This window comes from Telmatherina bonti (assembly GCF_933228915.1).
Source record: "Telmatherina bonti genome assembly, chromosome: 1".
Lineage (NCBI taxonomy): Eukaryota > Metazoa > Chordata > Actinopteri > Atheriniformes > Telmatherinidae > Telmatherina > Telmatherina bonti.
In genome coordinates this window covers 4,234,938-4,250,351 of record NC_136619.1, presented here as the reverse complement: position 1 = coordinate 4,250,351, position 15,414 = coordinate 4,234,938, and the positions used below count along the sequence as shown (strand labels likewise).

The following is a 15,414-nucleotide window of genomic DNA, read 5'->3' as shown; positions in this document are numbered from 1 at the left end:
TTTCATGTCTGACTGATCAGGAAGAGAGTTCGGTCTCTGGATCCAGGGGAAATCTGACTGGACACCTCACATGTCATCTCAGGTGATTGACAGATAACTGTCAGAGGGAGAAACAGATCTGCATGGACCACCAGTATCACCAGTATCATTTCACCAGTTTAAAGTAAATTTAAAGTAGTTTTCTAATCACTGATCCTTTAAAAATATCTCCATGTGTCTGTGTGCAGGTTATGCTAAGCCGTTAACCTCATGTTAGCATGAAGCTACATGGCTGTGCACTACCTTAGCTTGAAACTAATGAGGGAAAACCATGTCATGTTTAGTTTTAGTGAATAATTTAAAGACAACAAATCAACTCAGTTAATCAAGATTCTAATATTGGAGCTGAAAATAACCCAGAAAGATACTCAAAGATTAGCTTAGCACTGACTAAGCTAGGGCTGAATGATCCAGTTTAAGCAGAATACTAGTCTGCTCAAAAGTATCTATAGCCAGTCTACCACCAGGCCGTAGACCGGACCTGATCCCCCTACACGTCATGATCCGGTCCACCACCGGGCCGTAGACCGGACCTGATCCCCCTACACGTCATGATCCGGTCCACCACCGGGCCGTAGACCGGACCTGATCCCCCTACACGTCATGATCCGGTCCACCACCGGGCCGTAGACCGGACCTGATCCCCCTACACGTCATGATCCGGTCCACCACCGGGCCGTAGACCGGACCTGATCCCCCTACACGTCATGATCCGGTCCACCACCGGGCCGTAGACCGGACCTGATCCCCCTACACGTCATGATCCGGTCCACCACCGGGCCGTAGACCGGACCTGATCCCCCTACACGTCATGATCCGGTCCACCACCGGGCCGTAGACCGGACCTGATCCCCCTACACGTCATGATCCGGTCCACCACCGGGCCGTAGACCGGACCTGATCCCCCTACACGTCATGATCCGGTCCACCACCGGGCCGTAGACCGGACCTGATCCCCCTACACGTCATGATCCGGTCCACCACCGGGCCGTAGACCGGACCTGATCCCCCTACACGTCATGATCCGGTCCACCACCGGGCCGTAGACCGGACCTGATCCCCCTACACGTCATGATCCGGTCCACCACCGGGCCGTAGACCGGACCTGATCCCCCTACACGTCATGATCCGGTCCACCACCGGGCCGTAGACCGGACCTGATCCCCCTACACGTCATGATCCGGTCCACCACCGGGCCGTAGACCGGACCTGATCCCCCTACACGTCATGATCCGGTCCACCACCGGGCCGTAGACCGGACCTGATCCCCCTACACGTCATGATCCGGTCCACCACCGGGCCGTAGACCGGACCTGATCCCCCTACACGTCATGATCCGGTCCACCACCGGGCCGTAGACCGGACCTGATCCCCCTACACGTCATGATCCGGTCCACCACCGGGCCGTAGACCGGACCTGATCCTCCTACACGTCATGATCCGGTCCACCACCGGGCCGTAGACCGGACCTGATCCCCCTACACGTCATGATCCGGTCCACCACCGGGCCGTAGACCGGACCTGATTCCCCTACACGTCATGATCCGGTCCACCACCGGGCCGTAGACCGGACCTGATCCCCCTACACGTCATGATCCGGTCCACCACCGGGCCGTAGACCGGACCTGATTCCCCTACACGTCATGATCCGGTCCACCACCGGGCCGTAGACCGGACCTGATCCCCCTACACGTCATGATCCGGTCCACCACCGGGCCGTAGACCGGACCTGATTCCCCTACACGTCATGATCCGGTCCACCACCGGGCCGTAGACCGGACCTGATCCCCCTACACGTCATGATCCGGTCCACCACCGGGCCGTAGACCGGACCTGATCCCCCTACACGTCATGATCTGGTCCACCACCAGGCCGTAGACCGGACCTGATTCCCCTTAATCTTATTTATGGACCTTTTTGAACGTGACGATCCAGATTCTTAGAGGCGTTATTGAAGCTGCATCTGGTGAATCAGAGCTTTTCTTGATGTTGCTGGAAATCTTAACTTTACGAGTTTAAGGTAAAACTACAATATATAGTATCTATATTGTAAAGTCAGCTGAAATTGGTACATGCAGATGTCTAGGCATTAAAGTTGATGATGTAATGAGTCTGTCTGCTTCATGAGTCATTTATTACAAAATTCAGCCAGTCGGTCCTCTGAAGTTCATTCTCGTGTTTATTAACTCTGCAGTGTTCTTCAACACTGACATAGATCCAGATTATTGGAGTCTATGATCAGAACTGCCATCAGCCCAAAATCCCGATCTTCTTCCTGTTGTGATGTCACCGGGGTGGCAGGTCAAAGGTCACAGGTGTGATTTCTGCAGAGGAAATTAATGTTAGTGGGAACTGTGAGAAAGTGGGGCAGTAATCATTCCTCTCCACAGGAGCGCTGTGGACATGTCAGGATTATCTTTCCTGCTGTTATAACTCTGGCCGCCAGACGGCGCTCTCATTCCAGCATAAACATGATGATTTGTCTCTTTGTCCCAGGAGGACTGGCTCTGCAGGACATGATCAGTTGGACTGGACTTACAGCACTTGTAGAGTCTGTTCAGCCTGTCGATGTCGTTCCTGCTCATCTGGGTGGCTTGTCCGAAGGACACATTGCTGTTGGGGATGGGCTCCATGGTGGGACGGTTGTTCTTGGAGAAGGCGTACCTGAAGATTTACACATTTTGTGATTTTGTTAAATGATTCTCCAGTAGCTTGATATTAAATTCTGTTCCAGCCTCTTAATGATTTCATTCATGTTTCCAGTCATTCATTCCATGTGTTTTTCTGTTGGACTGTAAAGTTTTAGCTGTATACCTCCTGATGAACCATGCATATCTATACTGGAACTTGGGGTTTTGTAAAGCATTAATGAGTATTAAAGGTACCATATTATACATTTTATACAGTTTCATCTGGGTGTCAGCGACATTGTTTTCAAAGCGTTTTAGCCCAAATTCTGTCTCAGTCCAACAGTTTCTCCAGGGAGATCAACCAAGAAGACCTGTTCCTGTATCTGAACCTATTCATGAGTAGCGTCTGTCCACAGCCACTCCATGCTCCTGGTGCACACCCAGCGATGTTAGGGGGCAGGTCGATGGCAGTTTCCATTGCCAGGGAGAGTGGCCATTTCCCTACATGAGTGGGTCACGAAGGGAAATATTGCAGACTCTAAGTGGAGCAAGTGAGTGAAGTGACAGAAATTTCTCCTCTTTGTGCTTTATACACAGGATATGGAGACACATATGACTATTCTATTCTATTCTATTCTCCCGTCATTTTGCAGACGCTTTCACTCAAAGCAATGCATGTGATAAATGATCAATTAACCACAGTGATTAAGGTAACATGCATGTCTGGATGGTGGGAGGAAGTCAGAGAACTTGGAGAGAACCCACGCATACACGGGGAGAACATGCAAACCCGACACAGAAAGGCTGCTGTTCAAACCTCCCCCCAGCCGAGGCTCGAACCAGCAACCTTCAGTGCAAACCACTACGCCACCGTGCTGCAAAAAAACTTTTAAAAATGTTCTTTGCATATTATGGGACTTTGTTGAGTGGTTAGTATAATAAGTTGTCTTCTGCACAAGTTAATTCGTTCCATCTGAGCATCACACGTACTGCTTGGTTTGTAGAAACGGTTGGGGTTGGTGAGCCGCAGCAGACTGACGAGCACTAATCCAGTTTTTGCCTTCATCTTTGCTTTCTTTATTTTCCTTTGGGTACATTTGGTGGAAATGTTGATTTTCCTCTAATCACTGTGGCGCCCCCTGCCATTTTTGCTGTTACCCTGTTAATCTTGTCAAAGTTCCTTTGCTATGTGTAATCATGCAGAGAGGTTTGGTTTTATGTTCTGGTAAAAAGTGAAGCAGGAAATTATCTTTACCTTTCATATTGCATTACAGAGTTGTAGTCATAAGAAGTTCCCTGGTTCAGAGTGTCTATTTTATAGAAATTGTACTCCATTCCTGCAAAGAAAAGGAGAAAAAAGGAAAACCTGCAATGTGGCAGCGATTGAGACATTTTCCATGTGCTGTCTCCAGAAAGGTGAAGGTACCATCGATGATGTTGTCCCAGTGGACTCTGATGTGGCTGTCCCTGTCCGAGCGGGTCTGCTCGTGGTTGAAGCCAAGGGCGTGGAGCAGCTCGTGCTGGACGGTGCCGTGGTACAGGCAGCCTTGTCGGCTCAGAGACACGGTCTGACCACCACCCTGGCGGCCCACGTATGAGTAGCAGCTGGGACCATCAACATTCAGACATGACATAAAGATTACCCAACGTCAGCGGAAAGGTGCAATTTCCAGAACAGTGAGTGTATCTGAAGGATGGATCAGATGCTGCATCGTCTCCCAGACAACCACACTGATTGGCTGCCCACAATCTGATTTTGGACACTTTTATGTGTTTATACATTGTAAATGTCTGAATAAAGAACCAAACTGTAATCTTTACCCGTTCCTGGACTCGATGCTCAGCCACTCATGGTCACCGTTCTGGTAGGGTCTGAAACGAATGCAGGAAACCGAAGCGAAAGACTCCAGTCCACGAATGATGATGGCTGCCTCCCGCGAAGCTGCCAACAGAAAGATAAGGATTTGTTTGAGTGTGAAGTGAGATGTTTCTGTCTGGGAGGTCTGTTCGATGAACACTGCTCAGATTGTTCCAGTCCAGAGTTCTGCTTGCTGGGATGTGGGTGGATATTCCACCAGCCTCTGATGCAGTTCCAGTGGTTGAGGAACACAGTCCTGCAGGTTTTGGATACTAATCTGTTTGACTTGGATGAACTGTGTTGGAGCAGGAAAACATCTAAAAACTGCAGGACTTATCAATGCAACAACACTATCACCTCCCCAAAAATCTCTGGATAGTATCCAAAAGACATCTGCCCCACCCACCGAGACCCGCCAACAACTTGGAGGTCCAGAAGAATCCATTACTGGTGTCTTAGAACCAGAACACACCTGAAGCTGGTCCACTGCCTCTTTACTCATTCCCAGATGAACTAAGTTACTATCTTGTGGTTTCCTCTGAAAGTAATGTGGTTTTCTTTTAGGAGCAGAGCCGTCTCATGGACTGTGCGAACTGTGCAACAGTGCAGGGCCTCTTTTAATAATCATTAGTCGGCTAATATGCAGTTTTGTCTGTACATGAACAGACTATGGACGGGCATTATCATGCTGCTTCTTGGTAAATCAATGAGAAACTTTTTTTTAGAAATTCTAACTCTATTACTGCACACGCTCTGTAGTGGAGCAATCCTCCTCCAGACGGAGGCCGGTCACAACGCTCCCTTTTTCGTCCTGCCTCGACTGCGGGTAGTAAACAAGGAATGTTTTCGACTCTCCACCTCAGTCAGCGGCACATCAATGTTTGCCTCAGTGAAACTGTTTCTTTGCTCTTTTCTCCATGTTTGTCATTGTAAACCATGAAATAACATTGAACAGCTGCTATTTACATACACATTACGATTCATGAGATGCTTTGCATCAACCTTTTATGGCTGAATGTGGGCGTGTCAGGGACTGTATACAAGGCAGAATGTTGTGTGCAAACGTTGAGGTGCAGGTGGGATTTATGTAAGGGATAATGCCCAACGAGGTGTCCATTATCAGCAATTAATGGACGACGCAGAGGCGTGAACCATCCCATGCGAAGTCCATTAAATTCTGATTTTTTTTTTTTTAAAAATCTGATTTTGGACACCTCAGAGAGCATTATCCCGCTTGTACAATAGTCACTCACTAACAAAATAATATAAGATCAATCACTAATGTTGTTTTTACTGTTGAAACCATATTTTAACAAGAAGCGGTAAATCGAGGAGGACGGGCGATGGTTGGTTTCTATAACAGCATAAGAAAAATTCGGCCGTGGAGAAGTCTAAATGCGAACAGCACGGACCTTTTGAATTCTTGAAGATTGCTGTGAAATTGGCGTAACCGCTGTAGCATTAATGCAGAGAAACATGCACGGTTCGCTGCAAACTGAGCAGGGTAACAGCAGAGCCGCTCTGTTCCTCTTTGAGAGATCTGGAGCTTCTCACAAACTAACTGATTAAGTATTATTTAATACGGTTGAAACAATATGATAGATATTTTATCTGCAGTGACTGATTTCAACTAACGATCTCGGCAGAACATGAACATGATACAGTACTGAGATGGGGAGGGATCGGGAGACTTTTTTTCCTTTCTCTCTTTTCTACTCTGGTTATTGTTCAACTGATGGTCTAAATTAACCTGAAAAAATAAAATAACTTAAAAATTGGCAGATAAGATACATTCATTAGTAACCATGGACCGCTGTTTGACATAGTCCTTCCAGATATTTTTTCTGCTTTCCGTTTTGTCCGTTTGTCGCTAACATTTCTGTTGCCGTAGTTACCAACTGGTTTTTGAGCCGGCGCAATGATTTAGAATTATTGGGCTGTTTGACGGAACTTTTTTTAACTGGTGTCCTATATCACGGACACCCTGCAACCAATCAGAATTGAGTATTCAGACCATTGTATAAAGAGGGGGGATTTGCTTGTAGGAGTGTGTGCCTGTGGTTTTACTAATCTGGATTTTTATTTATTTATCTTTATTGGACTTTTAGTATCATACACAATGTTTAGACCCCAGTCTATACATACAGCCCTTGTTGTGAAGATAACGTCAGTTATTTGGGGTTTGTTGTTTCAGACAGGAGGCAGATAAAAGGGCTTGTGGAGAAGAGTTTAAAGAATTACAGTCAGATACAGAATATTAAATAAAGCTTGGTATTTCTGTCTTGTATGGTATTTTTGTGTAAAATGAGCAGAGAAGGAATGAAGAGTTGCTTACAGTAGTGGTTAGCGATGTAGTAAGGGATGTAGACTTTCCCATCCGTGTTTTTCAACCACATACATCCTCTGGAGGTGCAAGGATCAGCGTTTCTGTCGGCTTCAGGCCTGACAGCGATGTCGCCTCCAATCAGGGGGGGTTCATCAACGTCAGGGGCTGAGAAGGTTAGAAAGACATGGCAGGTTTGAAAAACTGTTGTTACGTTGTTGAACATCTGGGAATGAGGAGTTCCGAATGGTAAATCCATTCATCAGAATGATTGATCAGAATCTGCCGTTGCCCAGTTAAAGACTACGTATGGACTTACTGCGGTCTCTGTTGGCCCTCTCCAGCAGCTCGCCAACAGACAGTTCCCTGGATGTGTCCTCCGCAATGGCAGCAACCTCTGGGAGACACAGTATCCGTCAGAACAAACCGCCTCGTCACAAAAGCAGGAAATTCAGAAAAAGTTCACTTTCTAAATACGTTACAAATGAATTGCTTAATATTAATCCTAAACTCCTCCTTACCCTCCTGCACGTCGCCACAGCAACATGTGAAAACAAGGAGACGATGTTCACATCAGCAGAAGCTTCACAGAAAAATATTCTTTTTCTCTGATTGTTGTGTAACAAATGAATGATGTGTACAATAATTTTCAGCATATTTAACTTGTTTTCTATGTTTTTCTTAGGGGACAAACCCTTTAACATCTAAATTTATTTACCATCAAAACAACATGAATACATAAATTAAAAAAAAAAAAAAGTTAAAATAAAATTTGATATTTAACAAACTAATGACAGTAAATAAATAATATGAAATAAATAATATAAAAGTAAATGCATATACTGTATATTTTTTATTTTGTTTTTAGAATAGTTTCTCTTAATAATGCCTCAATGACTGAAAAAAATTACAACTATTTATAAAACTACGAAATAAATTCATGAAACAATTTTAAAAAATTATAAAGAGTAGAACAAAATAATAGATAAATGAATAAATATAATAAATAAGAAATATTAAATAAATGCGTTAAAAAATGAATGAAATAAAATATAATAAATGATTAAATGAATAGATATTTATCATAGCTGGTTAATTAAGGTTTGTTCCGTGCATTAAAATTTTTTTCTATAAAAAACACTAAGTCTTAACCGGCTAGAATAACTTGGTAATTGATAGAGTAAGTAATAAATTCCCATTTATTGGATAAATCCTCAATCACCTTCAGCTCACTGAGTAAATGCAAAAACTGCAGAAAAACATAAACAGCATTAAATGATGTTTCCTGTCTCTTTACTTCATTTTCATGTCTTCTATCTCTGTGTTAGCCATTCCGAACATCATTCGAGCATGTCAGTAAATAATATTGTAAATGTTTCTGTCCTTGTTGCTGGAAGTTTCTACCTCAGCCCAGGAGGAGGAGAACAGCAGCAGAGCCACAAGAGACCAAGAGAAGATCAACATGTTATCAGCAGACCTGTGGGGAAGTTCAGTCATTAGAAATAAAACAAGCAAACAGTTCCAGACTGAAGCTTGAAGTCTCCCGTCCACCATGATGAGGTGGCGACCTACCTGAGCTTACCTAAGTCAGTGTCCTTCTGTCCCTCAGCCTCAGCTTTATACATCTCCACATCTCCAAGGACAAATTAAAAAATATCTACAAGTGCAAACAGAGCAGAACATTTTTATCATGTACGAGTGTGTGTGTTTACACAGGTGATGCTGAGCAGGTGCAGCAGAAGGACGTCCTCCGAGCAGCTTGATAGAAAAAGCTCCTCTTCATCTCTGCTGCTGCATCGTGTTAACTGTTAACATGTTTCTAGAAACAGCTGTGATCATTCCTCAGTCACAGCCGTCTCTGCCAAACATTTCCCAGCTACACTTTCTCTTCTGACACATTTAAGCCTTTTTCTGGAACCACTCAGAAGAGAATCTCCTCTCTTTGTGAGAAATAAGTAAATGAATAAAGTCTTCTCTCCACTGTGTTTGTGTCACATGTTCATCTCAGATCAGATCCTGCTTTCTGTTCAGATCATCACATGTTGTCATACCACCGATCCTGAAGGCTCCTGAAGACTCTCGTCCTCTCAAATAATTTCCTCTCTTCATCACCTCTGCAAATTGTTCCTTCACACTGATAATCTTGTTACCAGATAAATTATTAAAATGTTTACTCTGGTTAATCAAATGGCTCCATGGTGGCATGGTGGTTAGCACTGTGGCCTTGTAGCAAGAACGTTGCTGGGGCAAGGTTTGGTCAGTGGCCTTTCTGTAACATGATGTTCATAGCAACATATTTATTGCATGTTTCTAACTGGATGTTTATAGTGTGAATCTACGTCCTGTTTGGTAATATTTTCTGGGAAGACTTCTGTTTCTGGTGTTCATATAAATTCGCTTCTCTGCCTAATTGGATTAAAACATACAGTTTTATTTGATGCAGGCATGACTGCTTGCTTGATCTTCTCTTTCAATGTGCTGTTATTGTTTGGGAAATTCTTCATCCACAAAAATAAATGTTTGAAGACCAAGCCAAACTTTAACATTTTCCTCAGAGAAATATGTTTTTCTTTAAGTCACTTCAATTTGTGAAGAAGAAAAATGACATTAAAATATACGATACATGATGGTAAACTTGACGAAAGCCCCTAGTATATTAACCTCAGGATTATTTTAGTATTTTTCTGTAATTTTACTCTGTTAAATTAAATAAAATTTTTAATATGTGTAGGACCTTGTTTTATTATTGCTCTATTATCTCTAACCTCATGTAATATTTCTAAATAGCAATAAAAGAAAAATTCTTCTTCATTGGTTGTTTTTTATTTAGCAGCTACTCGCCGGCTTTGGTCCAAATTCAGAGTCTACTCGTTTCAAACTGTAGATTTGTCAGCTGTATACGTCATAGTGGTGCGCCAAGTGCTGTCCCAATTCAAAGGCTCCTTTAAATCCACCCTTCCAATCCACACTTCGTATGGCTCCAGATTAGCTTAAACCGAAGGCTACAAGCGATGCATCCTATCAGGCCTCTTTTCTCCCAGAATTCATTGCGTGCCTGATATAAAAGAATAAGCAACAAAGCTGTAGGTACTGCCATGTTTTTATAGTGTACACACACACCAGCAGACAAGCTGGTACAAAAGCGGCAGTAACCACTAATGAATTTCTCTACATGCGTTTAACCAGGATTATTTTCCACTGAAGTTAACATCAGATTGACAGGATGAGCTGTCAGCCAGAGGAGAGCTCGGCTAAACCGCCTCATGTTGCTCATTTACACACAAAGATAAATGAAAATAATTTAAATTTAAATTACTGGCACCATTTTCTGTCATTTTAAAAATATATTTTTGTGTTTTTTGTGGAAGAATGGGATCAGTAATTAGATAAACGTGGCATACATAGTTGCTAGGCAACAGAGGACTGGAGCACTATGGGTAATTCTTGTCCACTAGATAGACAGTCTCGGTAAGCTCGCTCTGGTGTGTGCAGACGACGTAGAACACTTCGTAGCCTACGTAGTCTGAAACACTTCGGAGTGTGCAGACCCTGAATTGGGACGCAGCTTTTGTCTATGGTTTCTGTGTTGTCTTCTTCCCATTTCTCTTCTACTTCTCTGGTTTGTTCCTTTCTCTGATTACATGTCAACTATACAACTCAGCACTGCCCCTGTAGTTTTCAGTGGTATTGCTCTGTTTTCTGTCATGTGACGGATAACTAAGCGAAACTCTGTCTGCATATCCGACTTCTGACCTGGTGGGGAGCCGAGCCCATATCAGGAAAATTGAGTTATTTTCCAAATGTTTCTGGACCTGACTGTATTGTTTGTCTGTACGTTTACATCTTTCTAATAATTATTCTGAATATATGTGCACCAGTTGGGAAGCTAAAACGTTCTGATCTTCGGGCCTTTGAGTATTTCCCTCATGCAAGTGTGTTGTGTATAACAGAGCCTGACTTTAAACATCTGTCAGTGTAAGAAAAAAACGACAATCTGCTCTTATCAGTGCAGGACATTCAGCACACCCACACCCACTCACTGTGAGAAAACCACACCAACACACGTTGGAACTGGTTGGTCAGAGACAAACTGTTCATGCGTGTCATGGTTTATCGTGTCGGTCATGATAGGAAATAAACAGTTTTTATCCATGTGTGTCCTGGGAAACATGTTGCCTCTTGGGACACATAAACTGGATCTTCTGCAGAGGTTTATTGCCAATAACTAAGCAACACTGTAAACTGAGTTATGCCTTTATTTAATGGGTTTTATTTACCAGACTGTACTGGAACATAGCAAAACAATAAAAGTAAAGAACATGGAAAAAAGAACAAGAGAAAATCCAGCAGTGGGTTCTGGACAGTCACAAACAAAACATATTCAAAGATACAATTACTTAGAATTACTCCAAAGCTCATAAAATGGCAGAAATTTTGCATACAATCCGCTACTGCAAATCAAACCCAGTTGTTTTCATTAGTTTTTAGAGAAGTTGCTTGCAATGGGATCCACAGTTAATGTTGGTTTATTTACGATGTTTAAACCAAACATTCTGTAAAATACCACTTTCACATGATGCTAAGAAGTGAATCCTGTAGTGCCCACCATGGGTGCTATAGTCGGTGGGAAGGGAGTAAACAAAAAAACAAAAAAAACAAAAAAAAAATGCCTGTAGCACTTCATGGAAGGATCTGCATCCAAGTGGACAGTCCACTAGCATCTTCCTACCATGTCCTCTACTGTTTGATTTCCTGCTTGTCTTGTTCTCACTCATATGTAAGTCGCTTTGGATAAAAGCGTTGCTAAATGACTGAAAGAAAGAAGAAAGAGGGAAATGGTTTTCTGTTCAGATGAAACCAAGGCTGAACTTTCTTACCACAAACCAAAAGATAAAACACCAAAAGAACATCAAACCCACAGTCCACCAAGGGGGCAGCAGTCTCACGGTCCGGGGAACTTGAAGGGAATTCCAAATCCCAGATTCCCTTTTGGCCCCAAACCTTCAGATGTCTGCTGGGAAGCTGGCGAGGAATTTCACCTTTCAACAGGACAATCGACCTCATTCACCAACCGTTCTGACCAACAAGTAAAGTCATTTTCACAGGCGTTGTGTGAAGATAGTAACTTTCTGTAACATGTTTATATTTTTGGATTTGATCTGATGAACACATCCTGATTTAGTCAGATTTTTAAAATAATTTATAGACCTTTTCAAAATAAATTGCAAAATACTTCAGATTGTTCGTCACGTTGACAGATTTGTTCAGAGAAAAAACATTCAGAACAGAAAAGTCACAGTCGATACAGGATTAACTTCTGTTGCTGGTCTTCCAGACACCATGCAACAGACTAAACACAGACTTGGGAAGCAGTCACAACATTTTATGAGTATTTTTTAAACCTATGATATAAAAAGGGAAAGCGGGTTATCATCAGATAGCTACAGAGTGGTAGCTATCTGATGAGAATATAAACTGGAGAAGTTAAAATCTTGGTGGTCTCAAAACAAGAGAGTCAACAGAGTGGATAACTGGATAAAAATATATGCTAGCTTTTTAAAGATGGAAGTTTTTACCAGACAGTCTGGAGGAGTGTTGCACATCTGATGTTGTCATCTCATTTACCAGAAAAAGAGGCCTGCAAACAGTCTGTTGCATCATTTTCTTCTATTTAGACCATTTATATGTTACCAAAAACACAACATGCAACAGATTTCCTTTATTCTCACCTTGTGTTTCAGCATCCATCCGCCTCGAACTGCAGGGTGATGAAATGTTGCAGCAGAACAAACCACAGATTTGTACATAAATGTTTGAGTTTCTTATTTTCACCATCTTGTTTTGCTGTTAGTGGGATTTCTCAAGACAGTGTTGGCAGATGTTTAAAAATGAGCCTTTCCTGTTGCTGATCATCCAGAAAAATTTTAATGGAGTTTTAAAGTTTTTCAAACTTTAAACGTTAGACGTTACTTTAAAAAACACTGGTTTTAAAAAATGCAACCAAAATGGTGGTCATTATCCATATGTCCATCCATACGTCCATCTGTCCGTTCATCCATTCATCCATCCACTCATCCATCACCCCATCCCCCCATCCATCCATCCATCACCCCATCCATCGTCCATCCATCCATCCATCACCCCATCCATCCATCCATCCAGCCATCCATCCATCCAGCCATCCATCATCCATCCATCCATCCACCCATCAATCCATCCATCCACTCATCCATCCATCCATCCATCCATTCATCCGTTCATCCATTCATCCATTCATCCATCCATTTTGCTAAATGACATTAAACCTAACATTACCCTCTTTTAACTCTTATAGAAAAAAATCAGAATAGTAAATACTGGCATTTACAGTCAAATTCTTCAAGATTTATTAAAAGAGCTGAAATGATTCCTGTTTTCAACTTCATGTCCAATTGGAAAAAATCTCATCAGAAAGGAGAAATGCCACCTTCTAAAACGTAAAAAGTCAATCTACCTGATTTCACAAGAGTTTCACAAGGAGAAGTGGTGTGAGGGCAGACTTTGCAATCCCTCACCTCAGACTTTGAACACATAACTGTTGTGTGAGGGTGTGTATCTTAATGAAACATCATGGAAAGATGCACTTAAATGTTTTTTCATGATAAAGACACATTACTTTCTGCATCTCTACATTTTATGATTAGGTGGAAAACATGAGCGGATTGTGCATCTACATCTGTATCAGCTGGAACAGGAGCAACAAAGTGTTGGAAAAGTCAAAACTACAGGAGCATCTCACAACTAATAAGGTAACTGGGAACGGGTCAGTAACATAACCAGTTTAACTGGGAACAGGTCGATAACCTGACTGGTTATAAAAGAAGCATTTCAGAGAGGAAGAATTTCTCAAATGGAAAGATGGACAGAGCTTCACCATTCTGAGACAAACTAGATCTAAAAGTTCAGAAAAATGTTCTTCAGACTGGGAAGCTCCATCAATGCTGAAAAGTAACATCTGCTCCCATCCAGACAACGTCTCTTTCAGGGAAGACCTTGCAGATTTTAGCAGGACCACGGTGAACCACATCCTGTATGGTGGAACAGGAGAACTGGTCTGCTGCAGTCCAGACCTTTAACCAGAACAAACATGTGGAGCATCATGGAAGCAGAAACCAGTAGAGCAGCTGGAATCCTGCATCAGACCAGGATGGGACGACATTCCTCTCCTGAAACTCCAGCAGCAGCTCTCCTCACTTCTCAGATATTTTGCCATCAAATGATAAAATGTCTCAGTTTCATCATCTGACATGTTTCTCCTCTACTGGGAATAAAATGAGCTGGGGAAGTTTATAAATCACTGCTTTCTGTTCATTTTTGTGAGCTGAGTTGTGTTTTTTTATATGAAAATGTTTCACTGTGGGGTGAAACAACTGCTAGTGTTAGGTAATAACTGCCACTTCCTGTTGCATCGGGAAGTGTGTGCCAAGCATCGTACCTTATTAGGATGAAAGTCAGTTGGAATCAGTACATATATAAGTGAAGCAGGCATGTTTGTGTTGCATGTTTTACTGGTTTGTCGCAGGTTTCCAGTAACCAGCCATGATCCTCCAGACTGCTGTGCTCCTCTGCTCTGTCTGCAGCTTCACTCTACAGGTAACAAAAAGCGTGTCTTTGTCATTCAATAGGAAGAAGTTAAAACAACTTAATGCTGAATTCAGATCTTCCTACTGGACATGTTATATCCACACCGACATGTCAGCAACAGGAGAGCTTTTCTAGCAAATCAGAAGGGTGAAGGACACTTGTCCTTGATTCATGTTGTCATGTTTAAACTTTCTGATTTTTCTCTTAGATAGGACAAAAAACAATATTTTAGTTCATTCTGAATTTGTAATTCTACCTCAAGTTATAATTACCAAGTTTCTTGTTTTACAGGCTTCCTTTGAAAAGAGTGAGGAAACTTCTGGTAAGACCAGATTTATCTGGAATAAATATTTCTCTATGACCATATATATGTAAATATATAAATATACATATATAGATTAACAGATCGTCAGCAGTAATGTTTTGTGTTATTATGTATGACATGCTCTGCTTGCACATGCTACAGGCAACACCATTGAGGATGATGACTTCAGCATCTCCACACTGCTGGAAAAGGCCAACGTAAACGTCGGTATGTTCACGTCTTTTGGAGCTCATCTCTGCACATGAAAAATGTTCAGTTATTAAAAAGCTGAGCTTAAACATAAATAAGATATCGCAGGTGCAAAAAAGGATCCTTTTTTATTTTCTTTTACCATTTTGCAGGAAAGAACTTGGATGACCCTCTGGTGATGTTTGGAGACATAGCGATGCCGACAGGTCTGCAGAACGCGGATCCCTGCACGGAGCGAGGCTGCCTGTGGCCTAAAAGCACAGACGGAAACGTCTACGTGCCTTTCAGCATATCCAACCAGTATTGTACGTCCCAACATCAACTATTTCTCTCACAATGCATGAGCTGGTGATGAAACTCCCAGCAGAAACACATTTTTCTCCATGTTTGTAGCAACTGTTGGTAGGCACCAAATGACACTTTACTT

The 15,414-nt window shown here is 42.5% G+C and overlaps 2 protein-coding genes across 3 annotated transcripts in view; one reads left to right on the top strand and one right to left on the bottom strand.

The window, feature by feature from the left end:
* Positions 1–2,381: 2,381 nt before the first annotated feature.
* LOC306758122 (hatching enzyme 1.2-like) lies at positions 2,382–8,314 on the bottom strand (the record flags this gene model as incomplete). The annotated part of the gene is made up of 7 exons (XM_079243334.1): positions 2,382–2,703; positions 3,925–4,006; positions 4,096–4,274; positions 4,491–4,611; positions 6,863–7,018; positions 7,170–7,245; positions 8,255–8,314. 7 exons carry the CDS (start codon positions 8,312–8,314, stop codon positions 2,382–2,384), a joined length of 996 nt encoding a protein of 331 aa, XP_079099460.1.
* Positions 8,315–14,396: 6,082 nt separating this feature from the next.
* The window catches only part of LOC306762292 (high choriolytic enzyme 1-like), a 4,408-nt gene continuing 3,390 nt past the window's right edge, over positions 14,397–15,414 (top strand). For both annotated transcript variants that reach the window (XM_079248734.1, XM_079248735.1), the window contains exons 1-4: positions 14,397–14,482; positions 14,765–14,795; positions 14,940–15,005; positions 15,140–15,292. In XM_079248734.1, coding sequence (XP_079104860.1) covers positions 14,429–14,482; positions 14,765–14,795; positions 14,940–15,005; positions 15,140–15,292 — 304 coding nt within the window. In that variant the 5' untranslated portion in view covers positions 14,397–14,428. The remainder of the gene's footprint in view (positions 14,483–14,764; positions 14,796–14,939; positions 15,006–15,139; positions 15,293–15,414) is intronic.